The sequence below is a fragment of the Dromaius novaehollandiae genome, chromosome 19 (assembly GCF_036370855.1).
Source record: "Dromaius novaehollandiae isolate bDroNov1 chromosome 19, bDroNov1.hap1, whole genome shotgun sequence".
Taxonomy (NCBI): domain Eukaryota; kingdom Metazoa; phylum Chordata; class Aves; order Casuariiformes; family Dromaiidae; genus Dromaius; species Dromaius novaehollandiae.
The window spans coordinates 3,338,770-3,356,460 of NC_088116.1; the positions used below are offsets into that span (position 1 = coordinate 3,338,770).

Sequence of the window (17,691 nt, forward strand, 5' to 3'; positions counted from 1 at the left end):
ACCAGAGTAGACTCATTCTCATTCTTCGAGAATTTAAATTCTTATAATCTCTAGATAATTAGACAGACTTGTTTTGAATGAAAAAGACTACTTGAATTTTTAAACTAAAATCCTAAAATTTGTCCTTTGGCCTAAGTCCCTTCTCACTCTCCCAGTAGTGAGATGACTGGTAGTAGCCTTTAACCCAACAGGATTATATCAAACAATTTTCTGGTGGTATCTGGCATTTTAGTTTTTCAGGGATGCTTATTATCTTTTTACCATATTTAAAATATATATTAAGAATTGAAAAAAACCCTTGTCTAATATCACTGTGCTTTGTGACAGTTTTTTTTAAATGTAGCAACAGTTTGCATTTATATAGTGGCACAGTAGTTTAAGCCTTGAGTTTGAAACTTTGTTTCAGTTTGGTGTATATTTGACTTTTTTTTCTTTCACCATGTGAAAACCATTTTCTATGCTTGGAAACTGTTAGTTATCCTTAGCATGAACAAAACTTTCTTTGTTCTGTTTTTTTCTTTTCTTTTCTTTTTTTTTTTTTTTTTTTAATGGGTGCAAATTGGTATGCTCCAAACAATAAAGCTCTGTCATCAAAAATTAAATAGCGCTCCAGCTTTCTGGTCTGCCACACTTCAAGCAGCAGCCCAAAACCTCGAAGCAGAGGAGCGTGGTCTCCTCCTTGGAGCCCGCCGTGGTGGGCGCGGGGCTGGCGCGCTCACTGCCCTCCGCGGAGGCCCGCGGTTTGACGCCCTGCGCTGCGCACGCCGCCCGCTCCCGTCCGGCCAGCTCGGAGCCGTCGTTTCGGTTTCGCTCGCTCACAGAATGAGTACCTGTAGCTGCTTTTACAGCTTAATATTCAATTCTCGAAATCTGTTTGGAAATTTTCTTGGCTTGTGGAATGGGAAAGAAAATTTTTTAAGAGCTTTGAAAGCTGCCACAGGGACTCGCTACTTAGCTGGATCAAATCCAAAATGGCAGCCACAGCCTAGTTTCTTCGCAGGTGCTTTTTGAAGAATTTAAAGCTCTGTTTTCAGTTTGTGAAGTCTATTTATATTTTGTCTCCATGTATGAGACTGGATAGCTCAAGGGACCGGTAATGGGATGTGGAGCCTTTCACCGTATCCTTGCCAGCCCACATCTCGCCCAAACTGGCAGTGACAGAGTTGTTAGCCATTTAGTGGTGGGGTTTGGCTTATGTTAAATGTAGTTATTGGTCCAATTTAATTCCTAGTGGAATAAGCGTCCTATTCACAGAAAAGGTTGGCTGTCTCAGCAACCAGATAAGGCTTGAATTGGCAGGAAGGTCAGACCATAACCTCTCTACCCTGAAGATGGTGCTTTTGGTCAAAATTGATGCGCACGGCCTCAGCAGTGCTAATGAAGTTTTGTTTTATATAGATAGATGAAGGGCATTAGCATTAAGGACAGTCCATTCAGGATTTTACAAGACTGCAAGTAGCAGAAGCTTCTGCTGGTGGTAAGGCTTAAAAAATTTATTCTAAGTCAAGGGAAGTCTTGAACTCTGAAGCCCTGATACATTTTTCAATGCCACAGAAACCAAGAAGGCAACCAAGATCCTACTGATGTTTGACATGGAACAAAATTTTGTGCCTTCTACTATTTCCTTTCTCTATAGAACAGTTAAGGGTAGATGATTTAAAAAACATCCCTTATGGAAGCTGTTATTTTATTTAGCTATGGTATGCGCATAGGTATTGGCATTGTAATCTGATCCGTGTAGTTGGTGGTGTCATGTCAGATTTTTTTCCTCAACTTTTTTGGTTTTGTTTTTTACTGAACTTGGCTTTTTCTTTAAAAATGAGACTTCAATGGCTAATTAGATGGCATCTTGTATTTCCATTACAAAATCAACAGTGGGGGTATGTCTTAAAATTTGCTCCTCTTCTGAACACCATGAAATGAGCTCAGCAATATGTTACCTGCTAAGTATGTAAACTGTACAGATGGCTGAACTTATCTGAACAATTACTTGCTTTTTCTTTTTCCTTTCTTTTTAGTTCTACACAGTTTGCCATTTCTTTTCCTGGAAAAAAAAATCCTATTTAAACTAAGAGGAAAAGGACACATTACGTGTTGAAACAGTGCGGAGCTAACCACTTCTAATCTTGGCTTTGTCGCTGTCTGGCCCTATGGCCTTGATTAATCCATTTAACCTTTCTTTTGCTGTGGCTTCCCCAGTGTTAAAATGGTTACTTTTCAAGGGATGAGGATTAATTAGTAAAACATAAAAGCATTGTATCTAAGGAAAGAGTTGGGCTATAGAATTCATGTTAGGTGTTAAAGTACAAATAAACTTCATTTGTCTTTGGACATTTTTGGGCCTTTCTTTGAAAATCTAAGCCCTAAGCTTTACCAGGTCTTGGCGTCCCAAGCTAAATAAATATGCTTTCTGAAGTTCAGTGTATTTAAGAGCAGAAACTCTGTTAAGTAGGTTTGGCCTTCTTAGTGTATTTTACTGTTGGGACTCTTTGTTTGAAGTAGATTGGAGTTAGAGCTGATGTGCTGGCATGCTCAAAAGTAGAAGGAGGTGACTCAATTGCGTTGGATTATTTTATGTGAATCACTTCTTCCATACTTCTGTTATGCTAGTTCTTTCTCCTTTTGTTTTCATTCATAGCCATTGATGTGCATAAACATATGCGAAACAGTGTTTTCATGATTTTTGGGGGGAAAAATTTTTAATTGCCAATAATAATAGTTTCAAAGCCTTATATTTTCCTTTTTCTCCATTTCCTCCTTTCTCCTTTTATAGAGCTGCTGTGTTCCCATAGACAGAAAACCTGCTGCTGACTACATCTGTTTTCATCTCTTTATTCCTCTCTCTTTAATTTCTCCTCTCGCTCATCATTTTCTGCTTAACCACACTCTATTTTTGTTCAAGCTGTTTTTTCTGAATGCAGATATCTTCATTTAGGTGCTCCTTTTTTCTCCAAACTGCACTCCCAAACTCATGACCTGTTAATGATAATCAGCAAACCTCTACCAAGTTGGTTTCTGATCATCATTCTTATGTCTGGTATAAATTTGGTCAGTAAGCTCCTCAGAGCAGAGGCCTGTTGCTGTCCCAAAGGAGGAATTAGGCTTGTTTTACAAAAGCTGGAATACTACAATACTGTGGTGTTTGGATAGTGCTACCAGCTGGAAGAATAAAATCTGTGATGACTGGAACATCTGCCTAGTAAAATAAGAACAGGATAGACTAAAGGATCAGTTTGCATATTGATTATGGCTTTAAAATGGTTGTGTGTATCAGGAATAATTCTGATTGAATCATTGACATTAATGCTGATTAATACCACTGTGGAACTGCTAGCTGTCTGCACGAATCTGGAAAATGACTAAGAATGGTATTTCCACACATTTTCTTTGTGTAGCTTGACTTTTATTCTAGGCTCAGTAAAGAAAAGCAGCAGTTCACTGCATCCTGTGTTTGCTTACTGTTAAGAGAATGATGGACTAGCTCTGTAGTAAATACAGTGTTTTCAAAATATTTTTGTTAAAGACTTGTGCTTTAATGGGATAAGTTTTATTCTGCCCACATTATCTACAGCAATGATAATAAATAATGAGGCTCAGAGTTAAGACGGGAAATAAGCTGAGAGTCTGAAGTACCATACTCCTGATTTGTTGGTGAAACAGTAGTAGTATTTCACCTTTTCAAATCTGTGAGTGGAAGTGCAGAAAGAAATGGGAACAACTATAAAATGACATTTCGAAAAGTCAGCTTAGATTTTTGTTTTATGGATTCATAAGAACCTTGTTTCAAACTGTGTTCACTTCTGGTACTGTAATCTTTATGCCGACACGTTGATTACATTTTTAGTCTCATTACATCTGTTTGAAGTTGTTGGTTATTTGGAAATGGGCTTCATAATGTTTGCCATTTTCCTGAAGTTTGATGTTCCATATCAGATCCATTACTAGGCAGTTAAGAAAATGCATTCTGACTGACCGTTTACAGGAAGTCTGGAAATTCTTCTTAAATATTTCTGATTTAATCTTTTCAAGATTTCCACTAGTGACAACCTTAATTAGTTTGACCCCACCCCCCATTTTTGAAACATAACTCTCACACCTGGAGAATATGTAGTGTACTAATATATCAGGTTCTCTGTGTTTTTTAAAGCCAGTATTTGCTGCTCTTAATCACAGGTTAGACAGCGTTTTTCTCAAAACATATGCTATATAGCGCAAATGTTTGCGTTCCAGGTTCCTTGAATATTTGTTAGATTTTAATCAGCAGTCAGCTGCAAGTCTTGTTTCTTCTAAAACGTGTAGTCATTAATAGTGCATAGTACTATAGTATCTCGTTCATCCAAGTCTTAGACTTGCATTTCTAGAGGCAGATCATCTCCGTTGCTGTAATTTGTGTTATTCAAGACTTACGTCTCTGCATTTTGAGGAAAATGGAGATGGCTGACTTGAAAGGCAATGTCTTTCTAACCTAAGCATGCTTTCTTTAGTTTTTAGATGAAACATTTCATATACTGTTACATTTTGATTTAAGCTGGCTGATCTGGGATGAAAATTACTAGGTAAGGGGGTGGAGAGAATACTAACTCTTCACTATTTCTGGCATACCCTGTGTTGCTTCTTATCAGTCTTTCCCTACCACCAAAGTTACTGCTTATTTAAAACAAGCCCAACAAATAGGGTTTTCATATCAAAAGGAAACTAAGAAAATTGGCTAAATTAGTGCAATATGCTACTGTGGATTGTGTAATACTAGTGCTAGATCACAGACATTTACTCTGGAACACTTTGTGTATAGTTACGTTCCTGTTAATGCGTTACAGTGATTGAATTAGTTTTGGAATCTGTTTCTTTACTAGATTTGACAAAATTTTTTGGAAAAAAAAATGCCCATAGTCAAGTGTGTAGGGCAAAAATGTCATTGTTAGCATATCCCTCCCATCTGAGGTATTGCCTGTTAAGAAAAAGGGAATTTCAGAATAAAATAAACTTCTGCCTGAAGTTGTAAGCTTGAGAATTGGTCTGTTCTCAGTATGTATCTGTTACATTCAGTGCTTAGCCTGTAAAGAGTCTCACCTGCTGTGTGAAAGAGCAACTGCCATAATGAAACTGCAGGATTTTTTTAATGACTAAGCAACTTTTAGTGGAGAAACGAATTTATTATTCTACACTATTGCATATCCTTTTCTAACCAGAAGTCTGCTTTTCTCAATGTTTGCGTGTTGAGCATTTGAGTGCTTGAACTTTATAGAAAGGATGACTGTTCAGGAATTTGCTTTTGAATGAGCTGACTATGGAACAGAACTTTTTTTTTTTAGAGATATATTATTACATGCTATTATTATTATTTTTTACATTGTTCACAATCCATATGTTGTGCAGATCAGTGGTGAAGCTCAGGAGCTCTTTTCTGTCCGCCATGGTCCAGTTCGAGCGGCACGAATCTTACCAGCTCCACAAATCAGTAAGTATATATTTGTATGGTGCAAAGTTATGCTTAACTTTTTCTTTACAGATATTTGTCCAAATCTTTGTTACAACCTGTTCTGTAGATTTTTTTCATTTATTGTAAACTGTTAGCTTGACTAAATTACCACTTCATAGTAGCTTTTTACTAATATTACTTGTTTCTTTTCTCCTCTGCTCCATAATCCAGTGCTTTCTCCATTTTCATCTTAAGCCTGTGGCTTTGATACAGCTTCCTCTGTATTTTAGAAGATAAGTAGATATATCCATGCTCAGCAATCAGTCCAGCGATTTTAACGCTTCTTTTTGGAAATGTTTATTCTGGATATTTATAGCTATAAAATACTACTGAGAGGTGATTCCATCCATTGCTCTTAACATAATAAAAGTTTTATTAAAGATGTTTTTAGGTTTCTTAAATTTTTTGGGGTGTATATAGTGAACACTTCACGTTTTCCTCCTATTGTTTATTTCTATTATTTAGTTACTTATTTCACCTCTTCTGGGAAGACAGACGATGCAAAGCATGCTTGGTGTATGGCAATGTTTGAAGACACCACAGGTACAGGATATAGAGCCTGCTCTTACCCTGTGGTGTTCCTTTTTAAAATAAGGCTTTGAAATATCTGAAGGATTTGGTTTTCCAACTGCATCTAGTCTAAATCTATGTCTACTTTAGCAAGTAGTATGACCCAATGGTAGTGCATTTGTAGAGTGAAGTGGTGCTGAGGACTTGATGTCACCACTATATACATTTCAGGCAGCTTTATTTTGGACTACCTCTGTATTCTGGTCCCATGGAGTAAAGGCACAAGAGTGTTTGGAGCACATTAGGCGCACTTCTGAAGTGCGTCTTCCAGTTTAATTTCATCCAAAGGAATCTAGTTTGTGTGCTTCAAGACTGTAAAGACCAAATAGGCTATACAAGACTATACAGACCAAGGCTACACAGATGATGCTGTTCAAGACCAGAGCGCAGGAAGGGGCGGGGAGATGGCTGGACGATTCAGTTCAAAAGTACATTCCTGATCCAAACTAAAACATTAATGCAGATAGTCCCTAGGATCCCCTTAAGTTATTTTATTTCTCTTATATTCCCCAAGTTATCCTTTTCACTTGACATACCACATCTAGTACAATTTTGAAGGGGAATTTGCCTATATAGATGATTAATGGAACTTGATTTACAGCTTTCACAATATCATTGTTTAATTCATTTTTAAAGGTGTGTTACCCTGACAAGATAGTAGCAAGTGTATATTTGCATTATTAGAAAAGTGACTCTTAAATTATAATAGTATATATTTTTTTAGCTCTCAAGCATTAAACAAATATCTGACAAATGTGCTCACAAAGAAAAGTGGAACACTATGCAGCTCTAGAGGGAAGGAAAAATTTTGGTCAAGAACACTAAAGAAAACTTGCATCCTCTTGGGAGAGCTGTGTTGTGATTTTTCTTAGTCTGCTAAATACAGGCCTGTAAACAATTTTTGCAAAGAACTAGTGAGTTTTTCTTTTTCTTTTTTTTTTCTTTTTAACCCCAGCAATTTATGTTCTTGTGATGATTATACTGAGGTAGCCTGTAGATAAATATTATGATCCTTAATAAAATCACTGTATAGCAAGGCAGTGGCTGATAGTAGTAGATCTAGAAGTTATTAAAATTAATTCAGTTACAGTTCATTGTATAGTCTATTCATAATGTGATGCCCTTCTAACTTTTCAAAACTCTAAACTGTTGAGAAGGAGGATATTATGGTTTTGTCTTATCCATGCTGAAGCTGAAACAATGCAAATGAAATAATGCAAAAATGTGAAAAGTAGTAGATCGAAGTAATGTAGCCTGTACAAGGAGGAACTTTAAAAAAAACCAAAGAAACAAAAAAAAAAACCCAAAAACCAAAAAATGACATCTGTCTTTTCTGACATATCTACTTGTATTTCATTTATGAAGAAAAATGTTTTTTCTAAAGCATTTTTTAGAATGCATAATCATATAACTAGCCTACTACTATATGCTTTCAGTTGTAGCAGTTGCAGCTTTTAATGATATTTTAAAGGAGTGCCTTTCCATTCTGATGAACATAATCAGAAAGCAGAATTTATTTTATTGAGTGGCACTAGCTTTTAATTTGTTCTGTCTCTGCTAATTTATTTAAGCTTTATTCAGACAGTTTGACCTGTTTAGTGATTGATTTTTTTCAGTCTCCTTGTGTGCAGATTGTGTGCGTTTTCTCTTCTGCTCCTTAGATATGACTTTATCAAGTTCTAAAACAAGCTTCTTAATTTGTTAAACTGTATTGTTTCAGAAATTGAGTAACGCCCAGAAGAATTTGCTACAAAATTTAAGTAACTATGCATAAACAAGCAAATCCTTTTAAAAAACTGAGACTTTTCAACTCAAACACAAGACTTTTCCAAGAAGTGGGTCAATTCGCATTTGCTTACAGTTATCCCCAGTACTTTTAAAAAATAAGTTACTATACTGACAGTCTCATTCACGGTCTGGTTCTAGACTTCCTAAAGCCTAAGATCAAACAGTGTTCTAGCTTATTTTCAATTTCAGCAGCATTTTGCTTATTCACTCTCCCTGTAACTTTAGCTGGGCAGGCTATTCTGGAGCATGTCTACTTTGAAATGGTTGCTGTGTTTCCCTTCAGGGTGAATGCAGTGCACTCCCAGTGTGACTAAGGGTTTTGAGAATTCTGCTGGATGACAAATTTTGCTAGCACAGTATGCATTATTTAACTGGAAAATATAGCCTAGCTAACTTTTAAAATTGTTACAAAAATAATGATGTAAAATCATTTCGAGTATTTCAATGAAAGTAAATGAAGAAAGTTAGAGATAACGGAGACATGTTCCAGTGTCTACTTAAGCAGAAAAATATACAAACTATGAATACATGCAGTTCTGTAATAAGGGTTATGTTTTATTGAGGAACGTGATGCTGTGGTCTCTAGGCAAGAATTAAACTTCAGTGTAAGTTAAAGTCATTTGAAATATTTCACCAGCTGTATATTAGATGAGAAACAACCTGCTTTTTTCTAGATAATCATAGACAAAATGGTGTTGAGCCATTGTTAATTGCTCTTCTGTGTCATTAAATAGTGAATGTTTGTGCCTCCCCTTCCCTCCAAAGGAAGAAGGGAGAAGTAAAATGTAAATGGATATGAAGGAAATGAATTAGAGTACCTTCAAGCTCTATTTTTTCTGATAGCAAAATAGTGCTTTGTGATTTTTTTTTTCCAATCTAGTAAGTTACGCTGCTTATGAACTTCTTCAAGCAGTTATTCTCTTTCTCTAAATTGCTTATATTTAGCATTTGACAATGATAGTTGTTACATTAGAAAACTATTCAAATTAGCTCATATTAAATTAAGTCAAGCCTTTTAAAAACATGTTTTGGTCTCTCTTTACATGGCTTGGTTTAAATAAATCTTTGATTAAAAGTATATGAATGTATCATTGACCAATATCTGGAATCAGATAAAAGTAAAGCTGTAATAAGAAGCCTTAGATAACTAACACATGAGCTTTAATGATTCTGAACAAAATAAAAGGAATTTGTGAAGGAGAAGCTGATTACCATCAGTAGGCTCAAAGGCTATTTTACTGTAAAGCTGTAAAAAGGGAATTGTTGAAAGTGGGACTCTTGGTGGATGGATTTGGCACGTTCCTAGAAGCAGATCTTAGTTTGTGATAAGAAGCTCATTCCCAGGTGTGAAAGGAAAGCTCATGGTTTTAACTTGGTGACTTTACAGCAGCAGAACTTAATAGTTTGTCAACTATTTTGCTAAAAATACTGTGGTCCTTTGATGTTAGATTCTCTGCTGCATCATGTTCTTCATAGCATAATAAAGCATTGTGTAATAAGAGTTATTTCATGCAGGCTTTATTGCAAAGGAGACCTTCTCAAATCTGATTTAACAGGTTAAGCACTCCCAGTAACAGGAACGTGGTGCAAGACCTGGAGCTGGCCTCGCACACCGCCAGCTCAGATCCAGCAAGGCTTATTAGTTCAGGCTCTGTGCCACGCTAGAGCAGTTAAATGGCTTCTGGAACTGCTCTGGCCTGGCAGCGACACAGCAGTGTTCATGCAGGGTTCTGTCTGAGCTAATAAACCAGGCAAGACCAGACCTGGCCCAGCATAGGAGTACTTTGATGTTTTTGTCTGTGGCACGGTTAATCTGCAGCCTAGATAAGATGTCCATAAATAATTGAGAGATGTCTGCAAATAACCCCCCCCCCCCCCCCAAAATGTATGCGTTTACTATTCTCTGTGAACCTGCTGTATTTCCATCACAAAATTTAAGGTCAGAAGTGGAGAGAAATCTAGCTAGTAAGAAGCAGATATAATAGCTGACTGCAAACCGGAATACATTTGCTCTCTGCCACAAAGTGTGGCAGGACTACGTTGTTTCTCTTGACAGCAAGATTCAATGGCAGGAGTCCACTACTGAAAACTTCTGTCTCTGGTTTCCCTGAGGTTTACCCTTGAGGTGGCTAAATAATAAGTAATTGTACATAGGAATTTTTACAGTCAGTCTTTTCCATAGTTACATAGTAATATTCTGTTCTAGGTGAATGTTATGGGCCTCCACTACCACAGCTGGCATGCATTGCCTTGTCTTGAGGTAACGGGCACAAATGATTGAAAAAATGGGCATTTGTCAGGTCACTTGAAAATCATTTTCAATCACTGTTTCGGGGTAGACAGGGACTCCTTTGACTCTGCAAAGACTGAATCTCTTTTTAATAGTCGAATAGGCGCTATTAGCTACAGTTGAATAGGAACTATGAAATATTTTATAAAATTGTCCTTGGTAGTTGTAAACTGTTTGTGTTTAGTGGGTCCGAGATGCTTCTTGCACTATCATAGAAAAGAGAATAGCATGCTGAAAATAATTTAGAGGAAATACTTTTGGCCACGGCACAGCAGTGAGCTTGAAGGATTTATTAGAGTGTAATATTTTCTGGAATTGGTTATGTCTATTGCTATGGACAGTGAACATCAGAGAGTGTGGACATTGTTTATGATTGAAATCGCAGCTAGTACTGAGCTAAATTATGACAACTAAATGTGGGGGGGGAAAAATTAATTGGCTCCTAACAGAATCTGAGGAGATAAGGCATACCAATTGCAGGAATTCCTTTATCCACTAGAATATTGCTTTTATCTTTTGTGGTAACTAAAGAAGGGAAGGATTCTAGAAGGGCATTAATCTGCATTAATGCAGATGCAGTATTCAAGCCAAGACTATTGGTCAACCTGTTGCTCTGAGTTCTCTCTGGTGGTTGTGATTATGAGGGTGGGGGAGAGAGTTTAAAAAAAAGAGCCAGCAGGATTGCAGAATGTTATGTTACTGTCAAAACATTGTTTTGTTTTTTGGTTGTTGCCAGTGGGCTGATGAAGTTTGGAAACTGATGATATGCAAATTTTCAGCATAAATTAATCTCTAGTTGCCTGTTCGTAGTAGGACTGGAATTGTGTGATCTTGCATCATAAATATGGTGAGTGTCTGTATATGTGTGCATTAGTTCAAATGGGATTGATCTGGCTTTTATCTTCATGTGTAGCCCAGAGTGCCTTTCCCTTTTGGGCCTGTAATCCAAAAAATGTAGCAGGTCTTCCCCCCTGCCGGTGATGCGATTACATCAGAACATAGCCAGCTGATTTCCCTGGCCCGAAGAAAGGAACCTTTAATTGAAATAATTCCATACAATCATCTGCTTCAAAAATCAGGTCTTTCTCTTTAAATGATTCCTGGAATAAGTAGGAAATAACTTCATGTCTTCTGATCCCAATTCAGTCTTTGCTGTCCTCAACAGTAGAACATGGCTTTGATTATTCTCTATAGCTTGGAATATAAATGGCTTTTTGGAGACTGAAATTTTACCATATGATCAATTTTCAGGCTTAAGAGAGCAGATAAAGTTGCATAGCTGGTACTTGGAATAAGAGAACATCTCTGTCTGGATGCTGTCAGTCCTGGGGTGGGTGGGTGGGGGGGAACGAATCCCAAAAACCTAAGCCTTGGCATTTTGTGTGCCACATTCTGCGTTATCAGCTGAGCCATCTGGTTGGCACAGCTTCTTAACACACCTAGCTCTCCACTTTCAAATCTGTATGCTGTGATTGAATTTAGTACTTATTTATATGTGTACAGGTGCCTGGTTTGCTGGGTTCTGGATTTCTCTGTGTTCAGATGTATCAAGTGTACAAAAGAAAGATGTGTTTGGAGACTTTCATTGTTAGAAGGGAGAAAATATTAAGTGATAGATGTAAAACAAAACAAAGCTGAGACTCTGGCAGTTAAATTTAGCTACCATTCTCTGTGAAAGAGAAAAAACAATTGGTAACATTAGTTAATGATGGTGAGAAAGCCAAGCAAAAATGAGGGTGTATTAACTGCTGCCTCCTTCAGCTTGTGATTCAAATTAGTGATGTTCTCACTGCTGCTGAAGTTTCTCTGCTTTGGGTTTCCTCTTGCACAGTACATAATGACTCTATTTAGTTACACTCGTCTAATTATTTACACTTTGTGCAATATGGGTTCTTATTTTCACCACCTCTCTAGATGGGGAACCTCAATTCTTCCATCATTTTCCTTTTCAATTGTTGCAGTTCTTTTTGTCTACCAAAATCATTATTCTGTAAGTCTTGAGAAGTAAAAATGATGTGGCTGGATCCATTCCACATCCCAGCAAGAACCTTCTTTTGCTCTTAGCACAGTTTTTATTTATCCATTCGAATATTGCTTTTATGGACTAAAGGTTGAAGGCTAGAATGAACTTGAAAAGCTAAAATTAATTGGGATACAGAGTAGCTTTGCATTTGAAAACCTGAAAGAGACAAAAGTTCAAATTCTATTGCAGATTTATCTCTATTTCTTACGTCTTTGATTTGGTAAAATAAATTGTGAGCCTCAAAAAGCTGACTCAACTTGATGTGCAGGTATACTTAAAAGAGCTGTAATATTTAGGTTGCTTTCTAAAGGAAGGCAGATGTGAGTTTTGTATATATTCAGCCACTTGGGTGGCTTAGCGGTTAAAGTCCCTCAAGGCTGAAATAACTGTGTAGTATGTGTAGTAGAGAAACTAGCTCTGCAAGCTGAACAAGCAGTAGCAGTTTGTAGCTAGATTTGTGTTGGTGTGAGTGGATCATGCAGGTGTGCCTTTAAATTTTGGTGTTTTCTAACTGTTATGTGGGTTGTTACGGTATAATGAAGGTTAATGTGTGTGGACTGTAGAAATTACAGAATAGAATTCTCAAGCATAACAAGGCTTTTGTAGATATTATAGGGAGGAATTTTGGAGCACTACATTTTAAAATACTGATTTCTTTGAAGATATGTGGACTGACCTGTATGCTATCTTTTCAATTCTGGCCACATCTTGTCAGTGTTTAAGACTGATTGACCTTAAATTTTCACCATGCTAGACTGATACGTCTTCATGTTCTTCAAACAGGATTAAATCAAAATATAGTATTTTCTTTCCTCAGTTAATGCGTGACTCTAAAAACACTGATCAACAGCAAATGTTTCAGGGTATCTTTTCCGTTTTCATATAGAAGCTACTTTGTTAACTCAGAATAAAATTACTGTGTTCTGAGGGAGAAAAAAACAACTTTCTGTAAACATGCATGGCTCTGTCTCTTTGACCAGAAATCTGTAATGTTTATACTGAATTTCAAACCATTGTAAAGTATAAGGACTTCTTGTAGGGGTGTGCTAGAAGTGATTCGGTCCGGTATTGTAGCATTCTCCATTAAAATCAAAGCCAGTTACTTCAATGTCTATTTGAGGAAAAAAAACCCCCAAAACTTCCTCTAGCAAATGCAGCTCCTTGCTGCTTCCCTGTCTGTTTAGGGCTCATCCTGGTCTCTTCAGCTCTTGAACCTATACAGCTCTTTATTTGTATGTCAGTTCTCTAAATACCTTTGCTCACTGTGGTCAGGAGCTGCTAAGATATGCTCTCTAATCACCTGTTGTGCCCTGTTGATTCTTGCAGTTGCTTCTTGCAGCTCTGCTTTCTTGCCGTCTCAGAAACGGAAAGGGTGGAGGAGGCAGCAGATACTGAGATTATACTGGAATTGAAGCAGCTTCTAGGCTGATAACTCTTGGGAGATGTAGGAAACTGGTATGATGTTGCATGTATTAGAGAGGGATTTTGATAGTTGAAATGTCTGGGTGATGCTAGGAGATAGAATAATGCAACAGTGATGGGCTAGAACATTAATCCTAAAGGAGCACGTGAAGGCCTGGGATGAGGACAGCAGTCACAGCTTCACTGGTCAGGAATGATGCTGAGTACTGTGGTTAGAGCTTATCTGTGCAGGGAATAGAGCATTTATAGATACTAGCCTGAAGCTGAGGAAAGAATTCACACATTATTTTTAGGACTGACTCAAACCTCTTCACTTCTGTTTCAAGTAGCAAGTACACTTTTTTGCATTTCCATTCAATAACAAATGCACAACAGAGCAGACACAAAATGGAGGTGATGATTAAAAAATCTTAAGAAGAAAGAATTTTTCCCTGAAAGGAAGAAGTGAGACAAGGAATGAAAACCATGCATGATGAATGCCAGCTGTGTTGCCTAATGCATTTCCAGGTAGTGTTTGGCTACTAGACTGATGTGGGGCAGAATTGCAAATGCAATGCAATTTTCAAGAAACAGATAAGAAATAAGAGGGGACCTAGCTGAGCAGGAGATTCATTGCATTATTAAATTGCCATGATGGAATTCAATCAGTAGAATTATATACCAGAAAAGCATACTTCATAATGAATATATGCTACCTGCTAAATAGGTCAGAATTTGACATTTTATATAGCGCATTTATTACTCAAGGAAAACAAAGACACTTTATTATTCGATATGCAAGTCATTTCCATGGTTTTGAGTACCTTTTGAGTTCCTGTGAAAATGAATGGGTTTCCATTTTTTCTTCAAAAAAGTGTTCTTTTATTACTTAAGTTTTTTTTAACTATTATTATTATTGGCATTACTGAGAGGCCTTAGTAGGCTCGAGAGATCTATTCACAGCTGCTTCAGAAGTACAATACGTAAACTGGTTTGAGCCTATGCATGTGGATAACCTTTTGACTTTATAAAAAGTTCTAAAGTTGATTTGTATGAAATGTCTTTTACCCAGAGATTTTTTTCCCAGGTTTTTAAGTACACTAACTGAATTTTTTTTTTAACATACATATCATTTAGCTAAATGGAGCTGTAGATAAGGTGCCTTGTTGGCAGGAAAGGCAGTTTTCATTACTCTAATTGTGTGATTTGTCAGGATTTTCAGCTTTTTATAAATGCTGTAGTGTTATATGACAGAATTAAAAGGATTTAGAATAAAAGGAGTTTAAGAAAAAGACTTTGCAACAGGATTGCAATACTTTTTATATTTGATGGATTTAGCTAGCTGTTTTTCATTTCAATCATCCTACTGCATTTTGTTAAACACTGTGTGGAGCAGGTGTGTACAACGTCAGTATATCGCACATGCAAATAAACACAATTTTAAATATAAAAATTAATCCACCGTAACTTGGAAGATTAAATTCTATCCCAGAACTAGAAAGGGTTGCTCAGTCCATTAAGCATTGCAGAGAACAACACATGTTGTTTTTTGCAATCTCATGAACAGGACTGCTATTAACCTGATTTAATGCCCTGCAGAGTCCTCAAAGTAATGTTTTTTTCCTAGCGTATTAATAGTTACGTTCTGAAAATGTGTATTTGAAATAAATAATGGATTTCTAAATGGTGGCTTTGGTCAGTACAGTCTGAAACCAAAAGTTCAAGTACCTGTTGTACAGATTTTGCAAATGCGTACTTGTAGGTATTAACAACTGAGATTCCTAATGGTTTTGTGCAATCGTTTCCTGCCCATACCTTTAAAGCCTCTTTCCTTCCCCTTTCCTTGTTAAACTTGGAACTAGACATAAACAAACATGTGAATTAATGTCTTTAATATATCTTGGTTAAAAAAAAGTATAGTTAAATACACAAGGTAAAATCCTGGCTCTGCTTAAATCAATGTCAGAACTCCTAGTAGTCAGCATTTCAACCTTAACGCAGAGAGACTGGCTAGGTGAACAGAAACAAATGAAGTTCATCTGTTACTTGTATTGAAGAAAACAAATTGGTTGCCAGATTCTTAAAAAGACTTTTTCTTTCATTTATCAATTTACAGGTCAGTACATACAGTACAGGTGTGACCCTTAAAAGACCTTGAAATAATAGGAATAAAAAGAAAATACATTTGTCTGTTGTAAGTTACTTGTAAACCTATTGTTGATGGTGAAATTATTGATGTGACCCATTTAACTTTATAAATACCCAAATGTGTAGGAGGGAAGACTTATCCTCATATAGATGAGAGTGCTGAACAGTTTTTGTTATAAATTAATTGCATGTACCTGAGTTATTAATAATTAACAGAGACTGTTATGTGAAGATGTATATTGTTAATTGTTGTACCTTTCTGAATAATTAATTTAGTGCAGCTACACCATTATTTCTGAATTAAATTTTGAACAGAATATATAACTTTTTTTTTTTTTAGCTCAACGGGTTTGGTTTAAAAAGGGGAAAATATATAAGTATCTAAAAGATAATTAGAAATGTAAAAATTGAACAAAAACGGAGGAAATTCAGTAGTGTTGTTTTTCTGTTGTTGTAATTAGGTAGAAACATATCCTGGAACTCAGTAAAACATTGCTCAGAAGTAAGACAGATTTTTTTTTTTTTGAGTCAATTATATTTTAATTTATGTTTACATAGCAATAAGGTGAAGTTTTCAAAGCTTTAAAATTCCCATTTTAAGAAGTGTGATGTCTAACAATTTGGTGGGCCTGGAGTCAAAGTGTGATTGCAATTTGTGAAGACAAAATAGCTGGTTTTAATTGTCTAGCTCTGGGCACCAGCTGTAGCGGTGCACGTGAAAGCCAGCGTGGACGGAGCCGTCTCGGAAGCTGTTGGGCAGAGGACGACGCTGTGGCTGTGGCTATGCCGTTGTGACCTGCCGAAGCTGATCTCCAAAGCAGACTGGATGTGTTGTCGGAGCCGTGCTTTCGCTTTGAGCAAACAGCATAGACGCACAGCCTGCATCTCACTGGGAGTTTGCGGACGTCGCTTCCTTAAAGGCTTAAATCACTTGGAAGTTTTGAAGGCTTTGGGGAATTTCATTGTGTTTTTTCTTAGGCACGTGACAGGGGCTCTGAGCGTGGCCATGTTTTGGGCAAACACTAGTGCTTGTCACACACTAGAGAGCAAACAACCACTCTCTTGTACTGTGTGACCTCAGTGGAGTAAATTGGAAACAGTGTGAAAACTGTGCGGTGTTGGTGACAGCCTTATTTCAGAACACCTTTTACGAAACATTGGAAAGTGGGCAAGTGTTACTTGCCTCTTCTTACAGATGCAGAACCTGCGACCACAACTGAAATGAGCAGAAAACTCCAAAATCCTGGCCAAATTTTGCTATTCATTTCATTACTCATTCTGGTCTTTTTCAAGAACAATTCTCCGAGTGTTCATGACTCTGCCTGTTATTTGCATTTTTATAATTAATCTTGCAGAGGCTGTTGAATTTTTACCTTGCGTAGTCAGTATCCTTCTGGTATATTGTGTGTCTCCTCCCTACAACTCCCCTTCCCCAAAATACATGTACATGTACCTTGAAATGTTACACATACAATAAGTAAGTTTATAGTGATTTTTTTCTTTTAACTTTCCCTTTTATTAGGTGCTCAGAAATGTGATAATTTTTCTGAGAAGAGGCCTCTTCTTGGTGTGTGCAAAAGCATTGGATCTTCTGGGTAAGAACACTTTTCATGAATGAAGACATATATAGATTGCAAAGTCATCTAAAAATAGAAAATTGCTTCTTTAAAGCGTTCTTCCCTCCGCCCCCCTTTTCTTTCCTGCTTATGGGATACCACAATGAAGTGCTCTTAAACTTTTTTTCAGGGTGTCAGCACACATCTGTATGTGACATAGGCTTTTTAAAAAAATAAAAAATGACTGTAGAATAGATGAAGAGGTTTTGAGTTTGTTTTGCTCTTAATGCAATTACAATTTTATGTTTAGCCTTTTCTGATGTTGATCTTGGTCAAAATTATTATTGAGAAGTCTCTAAAAACAATTCCCTGTGTCAAAAAAAAATTGAAAGATGCCTTCAAGCAGGAGGTCATATTCCAAATGAATTAAAAGCAC

General features: G+C 36.8%; 1 protein-coding gene across 9 annotated transcripts in view; it reads left to right on the top strand.

Moving 5' to 3' along the window:
• BCAS3 (BCAS3 microtubule associated cell migration factor) overlaps positions 1 to 17,691 on the top strand; it is a 379,129-nt gene that overhangs the window by 12,202 nt on the left and 349,236 nt on the right. For all 9 annotated transcript variants that reach the window (XM_064523127.1, XM_064523131.1, XM_064523134.1 and 6 more), the window contains 2 exons: positions 5,377 to 5,458; positions 17,222 to 17,294. In XM_064523127.1, coding sequence (XP_064379197.1) covers positions 5,377 to 5,458; positions 17,222 to 17,294 — 155 coding nt within the window. The remainder of the gene's footprint in view (positions 1 to 5,376; positions 5,459 to 17,221; positions 17,295 to 17,691) is intronic.